The following is a 15,460-nucleotide window of genomic DNA, read 5'->3' on the forward strand; positions in this document are numbered from 1 at the left end:
ACCTCTGAGGTGTACATTGCAGTATATCTACATTATGTGTTCTATAAGTTGTGAAGTCTTACTGAGATACTCTTCCCTCCCTTTTCCTTCTAGATGTTTAATGCAGATATTTTATTTTAGTCCCTTTATGTCTAATTCTAATTTTTTGTTGTGACAGGTTCGCTAAGCTGTTGCTGCGGTTACCAGCACTGCGCTCCATCGGCCTCAAGTGTCTAGAGCACTTGTTCTTCTTCAAACTCATCGGCGACACGCCTATCGACACCTTCCTCATGGAGATGCTAGAAGCCCCACATCAAATGACATAATAGCAGAGCGAGTTGAGTCCTCCTCACCCTCCCCCCTGACCACCCACCCACCCACTTCTCCCAACCACATCCCCCAATCAGCCCTGGATTGGGAGCAGGGTCCTTTTTTCTTTAAATCCTGACTTCGGATGGACAACCCCTCCTTTCCTCCTTCCTCTCCTCTCCTCTCCTCAGCTCCATCTGTGTCTCAAACAATGAACATCATGTCTATGGATCTGTTTTATACCTTGTAAAATTACATATAAATAAGAAATATATATATATATATGAACCACAACACAACACAAGTGACAGCGGTGGACTGAAATGAGGACAGAGGACACGAGATACAGACAAACTGAGCCATTGTTTTCATCTTTGCTGTTCCTACACCTTGACAGGAAAAAGCAGAGGTGATCAGGTTTTAACACCCACAGTTGTGCTTGCAGGTATTTAAAAAAAACGGTGATGTCATATTTGGACACTCAGCGTTGTGATTGGGACAATCGTAGACTCGGGGAGCGTCAGGTTGTCTAGACTTGGTCCTGAGCCCTCTCTGACTTTCAGGACTGAACTTACTGCAGGGAGCGACAATGGAGTTGGGGGAGGGTCTGCTTAAAGGAACTTGTCTGTTCCTGCCTGACTCGGTCTTGCACTAGCTGTTTTTTTTTTCTTTTTTTTTTTTTTTTTGTTTCTTTTATGTGAGCTTTCTGGAGTAGAACCCAGAGGTGGGTTAACAAGACTGCAAGTGCTCAAAACCTCAGGTCTCTGCCAAATTCCAACAAATACAACCATGTCTTATTCAATTAGCACTGTGCAGCATCAAGGATGACATATTACAACTAATCGGCCCCTCACTTTATCTATTAATAAATAAAGGTTGGGAGAGCTTGTTTTGTACAATCCGCACAGTCCTCTGTGCAGACAGGAGGATGGAGGATGTTGTAAATAAGCCTCATATTAGCTCTATGCTACATGAGCATGATTGGAAGCTCTGAGAGAATAACCAGCAGGCACAGGAACAACGTTTATCACCCTTTTTTAAACATTTGGCCTTCATCGATCGCTCCCACAGTGAATGCCCAGCCTCATCTGTGGACAAATATCATAATTTCACCGGCTTTTGAGATTGTTTTCTTCTCCAATTTCAGCACACCATTGACACCTCCACACTCAGAAATCCCCCTGCTGAATCCAGAGGGTATTAGCTTCTTGAAACACCTCATATCTACCTGTATAGAAAGTTACAACCATATACAGTATTGACAGTATTTTCAGTTTTAATTTTAACAGCAATGCACACTTACCTCTGTTTCCATCTCTCAGACCTACGGTCCTTGACACTCATTTAACTATTTCCAGTATGCGGGAGGAGTGCGTGTCATTGGAGCAGAGCCATTATTTGTTTGTTACTTGGCACTTAACCTCATGACAATGGAGTCAGGTTCCTAAACGAAGAACTGATGTTGATGTAATCAACCTCTGAGGTGGAATTTGGCCCAGGCCCAATCAGGAACGCCTCAAGTATCTCCCCCCTCAGAGGAACACGCACACTCTCACTCTCTCTGCACTTCTCCGGACAACCAAGTGGCATTCAAGTCAAACTGAAATGTTAAATATCTCCATTTTATGTATAAATGTGCTTTATGCCCACATTCTGCTTTTTTCCCCCTCCTCTTCTTTTGTGTAATCGCTGTAGCTGCTGCAAAACTATGCATCAAGTGCATTTCCAAAGACTGACAACAGAGCGAGTGCATATTAATACGACTTAAAAAGGTCAGATTCCTTTTAAAAAAACAACTGTTTGTGAGGTGTGGATCCACTATAATGGTTTCTGTGACTGGATATATTAAGGTTTTCACCCAATATTCGGATGTTTGTTGACAACTTTGTGCTGGTTTATCGGGCCTTGAATGATCAAGATTATTAGTGTTTTATGAAATAGTGGAGCATTGAAGGACGTGTTAGATAATAGCAGAGTAGCAGGAGTAGTTAGGAAAGAAGTAACACATAATTAAATAACAGAATTTTCTTTCTACATCTGCATATTCACCACTTTTTCAGAAGCACCTTGACCCAAACTGGACCTGACAAAAAAAACAAAGGAAAAAATCCCGAGCACTGTGTTTTCATTATCTTTTTAGAAACTGCAAGTGCATGGCGTGTTGAGTGTGCCACATCAGTAATTCAGTGCAATTATAATTTATTAAAATATTGATAAACCGAACAATGCTTAACATTGATTTAGAGATGGATTTATATTTTTTTGATAAAATATCTCAAAAGTGAAAAACAAAATGAGATGCTTAAATTTGCTAATTAAGGATTTACATTTTTTTTCTTTTCAAATCAAATAACAATTGGATCATAAAACTAAATCTCGCTTTTTTTTTTTTTTTTCGTGTACCAAACATGTTATGTTACTTAATGGATTTGTTTCCACTTTGTGCTGTTTCTTGGTTTCTGCTTGGTTCCTCACCTTCAGCGATCACTTACTAATCTTTGCTTTATATTTCTTACTCAGTCAACTAATTCGTTAAAAAAAGAAAAGTTTTGTAAATATTGTTGTGGCACCATCAGGACTCCATGTAGTGTTTCATCGTGCGTTGGGACCAGTTTCACAGAAGGTCCTCCACTGGGTTTAAATGAGCAGATAAGAAACTGGATCCCCAGACACCCAGCAACCCCTTTTGCTATTACCAAAAAGCAAAGAGTTGACTCTGAAGTGTCACAATACTGTACATTTCAAGCAGGACTGCGACGTTTACTTTCAGTCAGAAAACACTTTGGATAAGAAAGAGGGAGCAGGGGGATGTTGGGGTAATTCCAGAACAGTGAGCTCCCTCTGGTGGAAGACAAGCAGCACTGCAACATTACTTGAATTTTTATTTTTGTTTCTACAAGTATTTAATTGGGCGAAAAGATGGCACTTTCTCACAACATTATTATCATCAGTGTTCCATTGGATCAGACAAAAACTCAGTGTCTGGGCTTGAGAAAATGGGAAAAGAGTAGCAATAACTTAATTGTGACGTATTGGCTCCTTCTTTTATTGTTGCCTAATTTATTATGAACTATCCAGGTGACAGTATTGACTACCAGCTTAAACACAGTTTACAGTATGTGTATTCTGGAAAAAGAGATTTTGAAAATTAGTTTATAAATGTTCAATGTCAGCATCATTTCTGTAAAACAAGGCTAGATTTAATGACTTCCCTTTTAGAGGAATGCAGATTTTTAAAGCAAATATTTGGCAATTTAATGTTTTCTAACTGAGTGACCCAATGTTAAAATGAATCCAGTCTGATAATGTCTCCTCTTTTTGGTCTACTGTGACTGGTGAGCACAGGTATATAAAGCCATATAGTGGATCGTGTGCAAGCTCACTCCCCTGCAGGACAGAATGGATAGAGAAGAACCATGTTGACTAGATACAGAAACGATCGCCCATACAGACTGATAACCCTACATGAATGCTTTATAACGTTTAAAGCTATATTTTGTTTATATGTATATTTGTATATATTTATAAATATATATCAAAATATCTGTTCCTTGAGTATTTCCAACACTGAAAGAAGGAGAAGACTTTTCAGACCAAATTGTTCCACACAAGGTGCTGAACAGTTCAGTTTTATTTTGGGTTTTTTCCCCCCCCAAAAAATTGGAAGTTTTTTTTTCTTTTTCATTTCTATTCTAAACCTTGTAAAGTGAATCCTTAACAACCAGCAAAATCGCAGCAGCTCTCAACTCAATACAACCAGCTTCACAACAGTTTATGGGACCTCAAAAAACTACAAAAGAGCAAAAAAAAAAAAAAAAAAAAAAAGACAGAAAAACAGGGTTAAACCTTTAAACCCTCCAAAATGTATGTGTTGCTTGGCAATTGTATGTTTAAAAGTGTAATCAGGAAAAACTGAGCTTGTGAAACAATCACTGCTTTCTTTGTTGCATAGACAGTAAAATGTTCGTTTTAAAAAAGGAGGAAAAAAACACTTGGAAAAAGATCTATTTTTGTACAAAGGTAATTTTATCCTCTTTTCTTTCCCTTTTCTGTGGGCTGTTGTGTACATTGTGGAAAAGCTTATTTGACGAGGCAGGACACAATTTTCAGATTGAAAATGAGAGTTCTAGATGGTTTTGGTAACTGTGTCGCCTTTACTTTGCCATTTTCAACCTGTCGCTGCAAGATGGAAACGTCTTCTTATATTATATTTTTGTCTGTTTTAAGGAGATGGAATTTGTGTCATCTGTTTTTCGTGGGTTCTCTGATGTTCTTTCATGGACAGAAAAAAAGGTTATTAAAAAACATAACATGAGAGTTTATGGACAACGGCTGATTCTGTGTAATATTAAAGATGCACGACTCAGTAAAATGAAACATACAAAAACTGCTTTTATTAATCTGCAGGTTGTAGCTGCTGAATTCAAACATATATTCCACAAAATCCAGGTTAAATACAGAGAACAGATGCTGCCAGCTTTGTGTGCACAACTATGAGCTACTCAAGCTAAAGTAAATGTAAAAAAAAAAAAAAGACAGTTAATAATCACAACACATGGCAATGTAGTATGTACAAAACCTAGGACCACAAAACTGCATTTGGTCACTGTTGTAAAATGTAAAAGTATAAGTATAGTCTAATATCATACAGAAGAAAATTAGGGCCACTAGTAATTTTTTTCCTATTTTAACAACTCTGAGTTCTGACTGTAACCATAATTTTGACTTTTCTGTCAGAATTCTGACTCAAGGGCCTTAAAGTCAGAATGCAGAGAAAAAGTAAGAAATAATGAAAGTCACAGGTCTGAGTCAAAAGTCAGAAGTGTAATAAAAATTTAGCATGGCCTAAATCCTCTTCGGTGAAAGTCAATGTTCCACAACTGGAGTTGAGAAAAAAAAAAAGTTTTGTAGTTTTCAATTATCTGTGACATCACATTGTGTTGTGGCATTTTTGTTACGTCACACACATACCTCCCAACCACCACACTTAAGTCAAACCCTGGTTTGTTTGCTTGAGATGTGAAATTTGACAAAAGGGAAAAATAAAAAAAAAATTTACTTTGTACATGTACATTTTCTTGATATCATTTAGACACTACCATACAATTACAAAGGCAAATTAAAAGGCAAAAAAAAAATCATACAAAAATCCAAAGAATGATTACATTTATTGTAAAAGACCAGAAATGAGTGTTTGCATGTGGGAGGGAAGTTGGTATGAAACAGTGACATCAAGGCGAGTGTCAAAAATAGTTAAGCACCAGAACATAGAAGTATACCAAAAGCCATTAAATCTGGCATGTTAACAAACATACGGAGTATCTCATACATGACAAAGGAAAACACCACGTCTGCTGACAAACTGATGCGGCTGATACTGTGTGTGTGGCTGATGAGTTTCATCATTTGGTTCTCATTGCTGAATTTCATTATCTTAAAGCCCTCTGCATCCAGCAGGAGCTCATAGAGGAAAACAGTCATCTTTTCTTACAACTAAAAAGGTAGAAGGAAAAAAAAATCTTTAAAAAAGAAATATGAATGGCTTAAAGAGTTTCACAAGGACTTAGCAGTCACTTTTCCATAACTTGATGGTTTTGTCATTTTCTAAAGCCGCAGATGCAATGATGTTCTCTGTGGGGTGGCAGGCAGTCGAAATGACGACATCTAAAGAGAAGAGGCAAGACGGAAAATTGAAACCGTGCTGGCGCTGATTATTTTACATACAGATTACACCCAGAATACAATGTATTAACACTCGGCTAAGAAGAAAAAACTTGAGGATAAATGATTTTCTTCAAGGTAGTGTGGCATTAAAAACAGTGCGGCCTCAGTGAACAACAACTCATATTTAAGAAAGTTACAGAATTGTAATTGAAAAGATAATGTGTATCCTCTACCTGTGTGACCCTGGAGTTTCTGAACAATCTCCTTCGTTTGCAGGTTCCAGATATAAACCATGTTGTCCTCTGAGCCAGACACGATCCACTGCAAAAGAGCAGCCGCTTAACTCAGTCTTTTTTTTTTTCAAACACATAAAATACAAACTTTTATACACCTTTTTGAGACGTAAGGCTTTTTAAAAAACGAAATCAAAAGAATTAAAGTCCAGACTGGCAGTCATACGTTGGTAGTAACAAAAAGCTCTTACCTTTCCGCCAGTGACAGAGAAGTTTGCAAATATGCAGTACTTCTCATTTTTATGGCCAGTGTACGTTTTTAAGCACTGAAATGTAGGAAGAACAAAATCAAATTTACCTCTGCTAATTGCATAAATATTTACCAGTAACTAATGTGAGGATGCTGAATCTATATTACACAATTAAATAATAAACGTTACGCTATTTTACTTATTTCACACTTGACATGTGAGATTACCTTTCCTTTGCTGTAGTCCCACAGCTTTAGCGTGCTGAAACATTAAACAACATCAAAACTTTAATAATTAACATATTCATCAACAATTCGGTTGGCAATTCTGCAGCTGCAGCTGAGGAATACTTTGTGTTGTACTGCTCTCTGCTGGTGAACATCATGGAAAACCTCTACTCACTTGTCCAATGTAGCAGCCAGGATGTACTTCCCATTGGGGGAAAACTTCACAAATGACACAGGAGGGTTGTCGTCATCTAACATTATCGCACCGAAAGGAGAACATCAGTACACAAATAGTAGTAGCGAACATCCAAGTACACAAAGTATTGAACCACCTTGGCTTTTTCACCCATTTTATCCCTCAATCCACAAATAATTTATTAGAATTTTCTGTCAAATTAACAATAAAATGACTGCAGAACTTTACAAAATTTGTTATAAAAGTAATTTAAGGGTAATATGGCGTAGAAATCAGCACAAGAGAGCAATTTCAGGGCGGGTTGATGTGAAGTGCATCTCAAAGTCCTACACACACTGAATGATCTTACCTATGAGTGTCTTTAAACACTGTCCCGATGCGGTGTCCCAGATTCGGCTGTAAATATAAAAAAAAACAAATAATTGTTACCATATTTAATTTCTTGGCAAAATGCAACTGATCTTGGTATATAGCCACATCAGCACACATGCAGGGTGCTGTCATGACATACACTCTCTCAAATAGCATTTACAAATTGTCTAAACGTGTTTTGCTTCATACTCTTGTCAACTGGCACAAAATTGGGATTTAAGAAAGCAACAACGATGAAACACAATCTCCATGATGAAACACAACACAGACGTACTGCAGGGACTGTTGCCAGTACTTGTCAAGGGAGAACCAGATAAGAATGTTGTTTTAAAAGCAACTGTGTCCAGCAGCAGTTCCAGTAAAAGTGCAGCAGCAGGCTTATTCATTGTGCAATTGACGTTTAATGGACTTTTGATAGTGTTGCATTTAGTTTTAAAGGTACATTAACAATTGTATTTTTAACAACTTGCTTGCTGTAGCTTTTCAGCAAATAACAGCCAACAATGTCTTAAAAGCATAACTTTGTAATTAAAAACAATACCAATTCTACTTAAACACTCTGCATACAAATCTAACTATCAATCAAATATTGGTCATGAAATTGCACGTAATAATTCCTAGTACTATTCATACATACTTCATAGTATTCGTCAACGTATTTTTGTTACATATAATTCAAAAGCTCTGACTATGTGGAGAGAAGCAAAAGACTACTTAACAGCACGTCACACTATGACAAATAGGCTGGAAGATTCATTTAGTCTGAAACTGACGGAGCAATGATGAGCTAATGACGAACACAGTGTGACATTTTCCATCATCACTTTTTATAAAGTGCCTTTACTTTGGTAAAGATACAACAAGATTAATAGTGTACTTGGCTTCACGTGGAGATTTACAGTAAACCGTTTGACGGCTGTTTAGTTGATTAAAAGGATGTGGTAATAATAACAACGATACTAATGGGAGTGTGTTCTCACCAAAGGCCATCATAGCTACTGGACACAATTAGGGAACCATCTCTGTTAAAGTGAACCTGCAAGTTGAGATAGATCATAATTTTAATTATGAGACATGTCATAATTGTTGTTACTAATTGTTAAAGATCTATTTAAAAACAACAAGCTTACTGCAGAAACAGGGTCCGAGTGAGCTGGCAAAGTTTTCAAACATTTTCCAGTTTTTACATCCCATATCCTCACACTCTCGTCAAACTTGAAGTAAAAAAAACACACACACACGTCAATGTTTACATTTTTTAACAAAAAACACCAAGAAGCATAAAATGCTCGGAGTGCATCTGGTTTATATTTCTTCATACTTACCGATCCTGACACGATAAGATTAGACTGGGGGTTGAAGTTGCAACAAAAGACGTAGTTGCTGTGACCTTTTAGAGTTTTTAGGCATTTTCCCTGAATTAAAGACAAACAACATAAACAAATCATTTTTTAAAAAGTGTCACATACTCACTGGTAGCAGAAGTTAAAAATTACTTCTCGGCCACAGCACAACCCTTATCAGACTTATTTCAAGTAATTCACAGAGGATGTAACTGTGGCGTTAGTCATGATTAATTCAACACTGACAGAAGCTGCAGACATGAATCCAAAGAGTGTGCATGGATTTCATTTTTCTACATCATAAATGTTTAATGCTAAAGCCACCGTGGTAGCCACTGCTGCAATCTTGTGCAGACAGACCACACTTTACTCTCTATCTGTGGTAGAGCATGTTTAGCTTAGCAGTACTGCAAAGCCAGTTATGAACAATTATATCAGTACATGTGTTCTCTTACAGAGCTGACATCCCAGATCTTCAGTGTTTTATCATCTGATGCAGACACCAGGAGGTTGGAGTCAGACGACCAGGCCACATCAGATATGCCCTGCAGATTCATGGGGAAAAAAATAGGAACCACCAACTCAAAAAGCTGTATAAGTCAACAAATGTGTAAAACTACAGTGGGTTTACGCACTTGAATTATTGGTTACAGTTGGCTTTCTCGACTAAGCTAATCTTTTAAACTTTTCTTCTTTCATTCAGCTTTTGCGTCTGCTGCGTGTTCCTGTCGGAAGCCTTTTGTTACACATGCAGAGTTGGAGAAAGCTGATTATAAACCTGGTTAGGCGTATACATGGCAAAGAAATACAGCATTCCTGTTGACATGACACTGAAGGAATAAGCTTTCCCGAGAAAGCTGACTGTAACCTGATTAATAAGTCCATGTAAAACCACTGCATGATTCAGACTCAAGCTAAGTAATAAAACACTACGTGCACTTAAAAGATGATGGTCACAAGTGGCTTCGTCTAACAATAAGACACAATGCTACACTGGAGGAAAAACAAGGACACTTGCATAAGATCTCTATGACATGCAAGTGTTTGGATAAAGGCAGCCGGAAAATGTGATTCATTCTTTGGAAAGATAGCATAACCAACCACAAGTTACAATGGCTAAGCTGACCCCCGGGCTTACTCAAACCAAATCCAGCTGCTTCTTTACCTACACCCACCCTGCACATCATAGCAGCCCTTGAGAATCTACCTGTTTTACCTCCAATGTCTCCTCACACATGTTGCTCACAGAAACCCTAATCTGTGACCAAAATCATTTATAACCCTCTTGTACTTGATGCACATCTACTCTGAGAGTGAATCATGTCTTACGTGTCGCTTCACATTGTGAAGAAGCACTTGTTGAGTCTGTCTTTGTCTCACAGCACTGATCCAAAAAACAGTACTAACAACAAAACAAAAAAAAGTCTGTATTATAAGCTGTATGTATAAGTAGTTTTACAGTAGCCGAGTTTCTCAAGTGCATATAAATTTTTTCAATGTAAGAAAAGTTTATTAAGTAAATGTGGACTTTTATTAGACAAAAATATACCAGTAAAGATATTACTTATTTAAACTCACAAGTTTATGTCCAGATATGGTTTTCTCAAACTTGCCATCATATGCTCCCCATATTTTGATGAGTTTATCAGCAGCTGTAAAGACAGAACAGATACACAGCCAGTGCTGCTACAGGCTCAAAGAATCTAGCTTCACAGCAAAATGTGGAATAATATCGAACACTGAAATAAATTATGTTTTAAAAGTATTTACAATGACCAAGTTTTTAAAGAAAACATGAAGGTGACCTTACATGAACTGGTGAGCCATTCTCCACTGGGACTGAATTTGACAGAGGAGACAGCTTTAGTGTGGCCTGCTAAAGTGAATTTCAGGCTGTAGTTTGGCTTGGCAGGTGCAGACTGTGAAAGAAAACACAAATAGTTTTTTGAAATGTCTTCAAGAAATACTACTTATGAAATTCCCGATCCTAAGTGCCATTTCCACATACAGGTTAACAGTATGGTGGATGAAGTCACAACGAAGAAGGATGATGCTGACACTATTGAACAAATCCAAACCTTGCTTTGACTGGCAGATGCTGATGGTACAACTGGAGGTTTTGTATCGGTCTCTGGCTTCTTATCTTCTGTTGCCATGGTGAAGAAACCAGCATCTATTGTAAACAGTCCTGAAATACAAAGGAAACGAGCACTCATTTATGAGCTAATAGGCGACATTAATGGGGTACAATACAGGGCTCTTTTGATGCAATAGTATTTCATGTTATTGGCATGTAACATACAAAATCATTAATTACACTAATGGTTTGGATAATATTTAAAGCCATAACACTGGTCCTTCAAAAGAAGTCAATTTTTAAGCCAGATGTTGTCAGAACAGATGTGCTAGTCATGTGAAGTACAACATCTATTTAATAAAGAAGACTACATTATTAGCTATCCAACCACTGAGAATGACACTGTGTTTCTTCAGTGATGACTGGTCTTCTGCTTAGAAGTGACTACAGGACATGACACACATCCCTGACATGTGTTTCTGTTTACTCCTATAGCCAGACATTTGTTAGCTATGTAAGCTAGCTTTAGCTAGCCGACGTTAACTTGTCTTATTGCAATTAGTTAAAGGGGAGAGACAGAAAGATTACGAAAGATAAGATCGAACTAAAGCTAGTTTGTGCATTTATAGTTATTTGTGCTTAAATTTAATATATCAGCAGAAAAAAAATCAAACAAAAGGCGAAACCAGATCCGTTCGTTGACAAGTTAAACTTGAAACGGTCTCCAACATCATATTGTTGCATGAATGTTAGAAACAACATCTTGGACTGACATAAAGCGTTAACAACTTAGCCTTTAACCCACTCATTTAATACGCGATCTAATGGTAAGTGTGGTCTGCTCATTTCATCATCTGCTTTAGATCCATTGATGCTGTTGACAAATTGGCTGAGCTGCCACGGAGGGGCCCTCCATTCAAACAATGAGGAATCAGTAAAAAGCCGATACTCACGAGGGTTGAATGCAGCTTCACGCTCAGGCTGTCACTCCTGTCAAAAAATGGTGGGGGGAATGCACGTGTATTTAATATTATTAGACAATCATTGGAGGCACACAAATCAAGTGACTTGCTGTTCGCTTGCGAGAGGGAAGCTACGAGGAGAAGCGGGGAATGTGGTGCGGCGACGCGTCTTTGCGCATGCGTGTGACGTTCTGAAGTAACGGAAAACAACAAAGGACAAAAAGAGTCACAAAGCAAAAACCAATCATTTTGTCACTTCCGGACTGAAGTGTTTTAATGTGTTTTTTTTTGTGTTTTAATGTGCTTTGCAGTGTCAGGTGGCAATGTCTACATGAAAGCGTCATTGTTGGAAATTCTGGTAAACTGCATAACAAGTCGTTTTGCCTAGCTGTGGTACATGTCTAAATTATTTTTGCGCACAGTCACTAAAATATAGTTATATAGTTAAAATATAGTTATATTATTTGTCTTGTGTTATTTCAGTTTTCAGTATATTCCCATGCCCTATCTATTTTCAATTCCGGTTAACAATCTGCCAATAAACTCAAGCAGAAAACTGTCCCTGTTTCCCCTGTGGGCTTGTTTCTGCATGAAATGTTCCCGACCTCCCTCTTTTGAAGCACAGCGGCCCCAGAACTCTTGCTGCCAAGTCATTTCACAAGAAAATCAGTCAGTAAAAACATCTATGGAAAATGACTAGGGACACTATAAAAATAGTTTAGTTCAGACTTTTTTTTCTCTCAAAATTCTGACTCAAGCAGAGAGTTTTAAGTAAAAGTCCGCAATTTTACCTTTATTCCCAGTATAATGAGCCTAGAGTCAGACAAGTCATAATTATGAATTTAAAGTCAGAACTCTAAGAAAAAAAAAATCTTACTTTCTCTAAATTCTGAGGGAAAAAAAGTTCAGTAGCTTACTGTTTGTGTCTTTTATCCACACAGTCTAGACTCTTATCTCTGAATTTCCCGTCATGCCCTGCGATACAACAACAAAAGGCTTTGGATCCATTATCAAGTTCTCATAAGACATATTAAAATATTCAAAATGGCTTCATGCATTACCTGTAAGGTAAACTAGCTCCCCAATGGCTGTGCGTAAAACCTTTGTACTGAAACTTGGACCACTGTAAGCAGAATTTCAAGTTAACAGAATAACTTAACAATGTATAATTATTAGCATTAGTGTTTTATTTGTAATGACGTTATATATATGCCAATCTGGCACTAAATCATAGTCGACTTTTTTATTTTACTTATGTCATTTAATGTTAGCTAAAGCAAGCTAGGAATTCACCTACGCTTCGTTCAGCTGTTTATCCCTGAAACGTTTACTCAGTTTTCTCCAGAAATTAGCTGACTGGATTAGTGTGGTATTGTACTACATGTCAAGCTAACTACTTCGATTTGTTTAGAATCACATTAGGATCTACAGAAAGGTTTCCATCTACTTTTTTCCTTTTTTGAAATGGCAATATTTAATATATTTAATGCACAGCAAGCTAGTTAAAATGTTTAAAACTTCATCAGAAGTTAATTTTTGATAATTTCAATAATCAAATGCGATGCAAACCCAACTTAATAAGTAAAGGAAATAAAAAAAAATACAGTCCCTACTACAGTAGGTGTAATGGTTCAGCTAATATAAATGTTAATGTGAACTTTGTTAATTTAACATGTGAAGTGTCCATTGGGAACCTCCCTAGCGAAGACTTGGTTTGGCCTGATGGTGCAGTCTAGAAAGAACTTCTTTCATTTCAGAGTTATTTGGTTCAGTAAGTCCTTAAGTTTTAGACTTGGTATTTTATCCTGATTCTTGTGTTATCATTTTAGTCTACACAAAGCTCATTGCACCTTATTGCATGGTTTTTGTCCTGACATTTGTGGAAAGGCAGCTATGTATGAAGTGAGCTGTCATTACTTTGCCCTTGATGACATGATAGCCTAGCACTACATAGCTCAAAGAAGAGAACAAAAACTAGCTGATCATCATGTCAGTATAGACCTTTTCTCAGACTGTGAATCTTCAACCTCCACAAGTGACTACTCCCAACATGTGAGACTGGAGAAAAAAACAAATGCATTTTTGCCGAATGTAGTGGCACTGTTTGACATGCCATTTTTACCAGCCTGTTTGCAGTCACTCTTGAACTATCAGTGAATAGTAAACAGTGGTGTGTGATGTAAATCCACTTCACACACAGTTTCTGTTAGTCTGATATTGATGTCACCATTAGTAACGTTAAGTTTTTCAAATTTTACACTTTCATGGTTTTGCTGAAACAATATTAGCTTCACTGAGTTGCATCAATGGTAAATCAATAGGGTTGACACTTTCCGCATGGGTGGATGGCAACATTGGTAAAGTTTTTTTTACAGCTTATACAAATTGGGTGTTACTTCAGTAGTGCGGAGCATTATTTATATGCATTTTAAAAATGTTTAGATGAAAGCATGTCTTTACAGATTTTGAACTATTCTCTTGCCTCAAATGACACAGTGCTGGCTGCCATCACCACAGAGAAAATCTTTTTGCAAATAGTTGGCAAGATGCCTCAGGGGGAAGTGCTTTTTGCTTAATGAACGCAAAAGGAAGGACAAGAAAAGTTGCACAGCAGGTAATAAATCGCTATACTAGTTCTACACCAACTAGTTTCATAACCAATTAATGTACTATTGATACGTAGCACCACACACCTTTCTAAGCTTAAAGCTCTTCATGAGTAGCTGGTTGTATCCTCTGAAGCACCTGTAATTAAACCAAAAAAGAGGTTTAAGAAAGAGCAAGCCAAATAAAGGCCGTACAAATTTTATGTCATGGTTGTGATACCCCAGATAATTTAAAAACTGCCAGCATTCGTTGCATTTAATTAGTGAAAGAGCTTCCTTTACTTCCTTCTCATCAACACTAGAAGTTTTTAAGATGCTCCCATAACCAGCTCTGCGGAATTCAGTTTAGAAAACAGTGATTTGTGATATCTGCATTATTGTGTATCTTCTGTTCTGGAGATTTTTGTTCAATAGAACAAATAGAAAAAGCATGGGTTTTCTCACCCTGTTTCTTTATAAATGGCAATATCCGCCACTGCACTGTCTTATCACACTATAAATCCAAACTCAGCTGGTGCCATACTGCTGGGGAGGAGTTTCAAACAATATCCTGTTTCTGTCAGTTTCTCCATACTGTTTAATTACAGTATAGGCCATTTTTACTGATATCACAGAAACACAGTGAGATGCTTGGTAGATGAAACCAGCAAACACAGCTCCAGATATGCACCTCACCTAAAAAATTAACCATGTTCATTATATTACAGATAAATCCAAACTTCTTGTTTCTAACTTTTTTTCCCAACATATTTCAACCATTTGGTTGTTAGGTGTATCTTGTTGACCTACTTTTAAAAGTTAAACCCAAAATGAAATTCATTAGTCCCAGTAGTCCTTCACAGAGATGGCTAAATGTGCCAGAAGGATGATCATCTCAGTAGCTCTCCATCAATCACACATTTATAGTATCTTTAGAGTATTTAGAGCGTCTAGATAAAAGCCACTATGAGTAAAAGGTATATAATATGACAGTCTTCTGGGAGTTTGTCAAATGGTGTTTTAAAATTGAAAGAAATAGCACTTTGGGCAGAACTCCAAGCACTATGTCAACACAGGGACCCTGGCCAGAACTGAAGAAAGGATGAATAAAACAATATATAGGGAAGCCTGGGGAGAAAAACGAAATGGTCCAAAGTACATAGACTGGAGACAAGTCTCTGACTTTGTGCGTGCTTTTTATTAACAGAAAGTCGTGTTTTAGTCTTGTTTTTGTTTAATTTTTGATAAAATCATTGCCTGAT

General features: G+C 37.3%; 2 protein-coding genes across 10 annotated transcripts in view; one reads left to right on the forward strand and one right to left on the reverse strand.

The window, feature by feature from the left end:
• Nucleotides 1-4,605, forward strand: part of rxraa (retinoid X receptor, alpha a) — a 156,395-nt gene extending 151,790 nt beyond the window's left edge. For 7 of the 9 annotated variants that reach the window (XM_067483499.1, XM_067483501.1, XM_067483502.1 and 4 more), the window contains one exon: nucleotides 158-4,605. In XM_067483499.1, coding sequence (XP_067339600.1) covers nucleotides 158-305 — 148 coding nt within the window. In that variant the 3' untranslated portion in view covers nucleotides 306-4,605. The remainder of the gene's footprint in view (nucleotides 1-157) is intronic. The other 2 variants (XR_010911453.1, XR_010911452.1) reach the window with 2 other exon arrangements.
• Nucleotides 4,606-4,655: 50 nt separating this feature from the next.
• Nucleotides 4,656-11,804, reverse strand: wdr5 (WD repeat domain 5). The gene is made up of 14 exons (XM_067483506.1): nucleotides 11,605-11,804; nucleotides 10,653-10,762; nucleotides 10,385-10,493; nucleotides 10,153-10,226; nucleotides 9,030-9,119; nucleotides 8,557-8,646; nucleotides 8,362-8,445; nucleotides 8,212-8,267; nucleotides 7,209-7,255; nucleotides 6,839-6,914; nucleotides 6,664-6,697; nucleotides 6,437-6,511; nucleotides 6,186-6,273; nucleotides 4,656-5,952 (listed from the first exon to the last, which is right to left on the reverse strand). The coding sequence occupies exons 2-14, from the start codon at nucleotides 10,728-10,730 to the stop codon at nucleotides 5,852-5,854; spliced, it is 1,002 nt and encodes a 333-aa protein (XP_067339607.1). The 5' UTR covers nucleotides 10,731-10,762; nucleotides 11,605-11,804; the 3' UTR covers nucleotides 4,656-5,851.
• Nucleotides 11,805-15,460: the final 3,656 nt, after the last annotated feature.

The sequence above is a fragment of the Channa argus genome, chromosome 18, assembly GCF_033026475.1.
Source record: "Channa argus isolate prfri chromosome 18, Channa argus male v1.0, whole genome shotgun sequence".
NCBI classification, from domain to species: domain Eukaryota; kingdom Metazoa; phylum Chordata; class Actinopteri; order Anabantiformes; family Channidae; genus Channa; species Channa argus.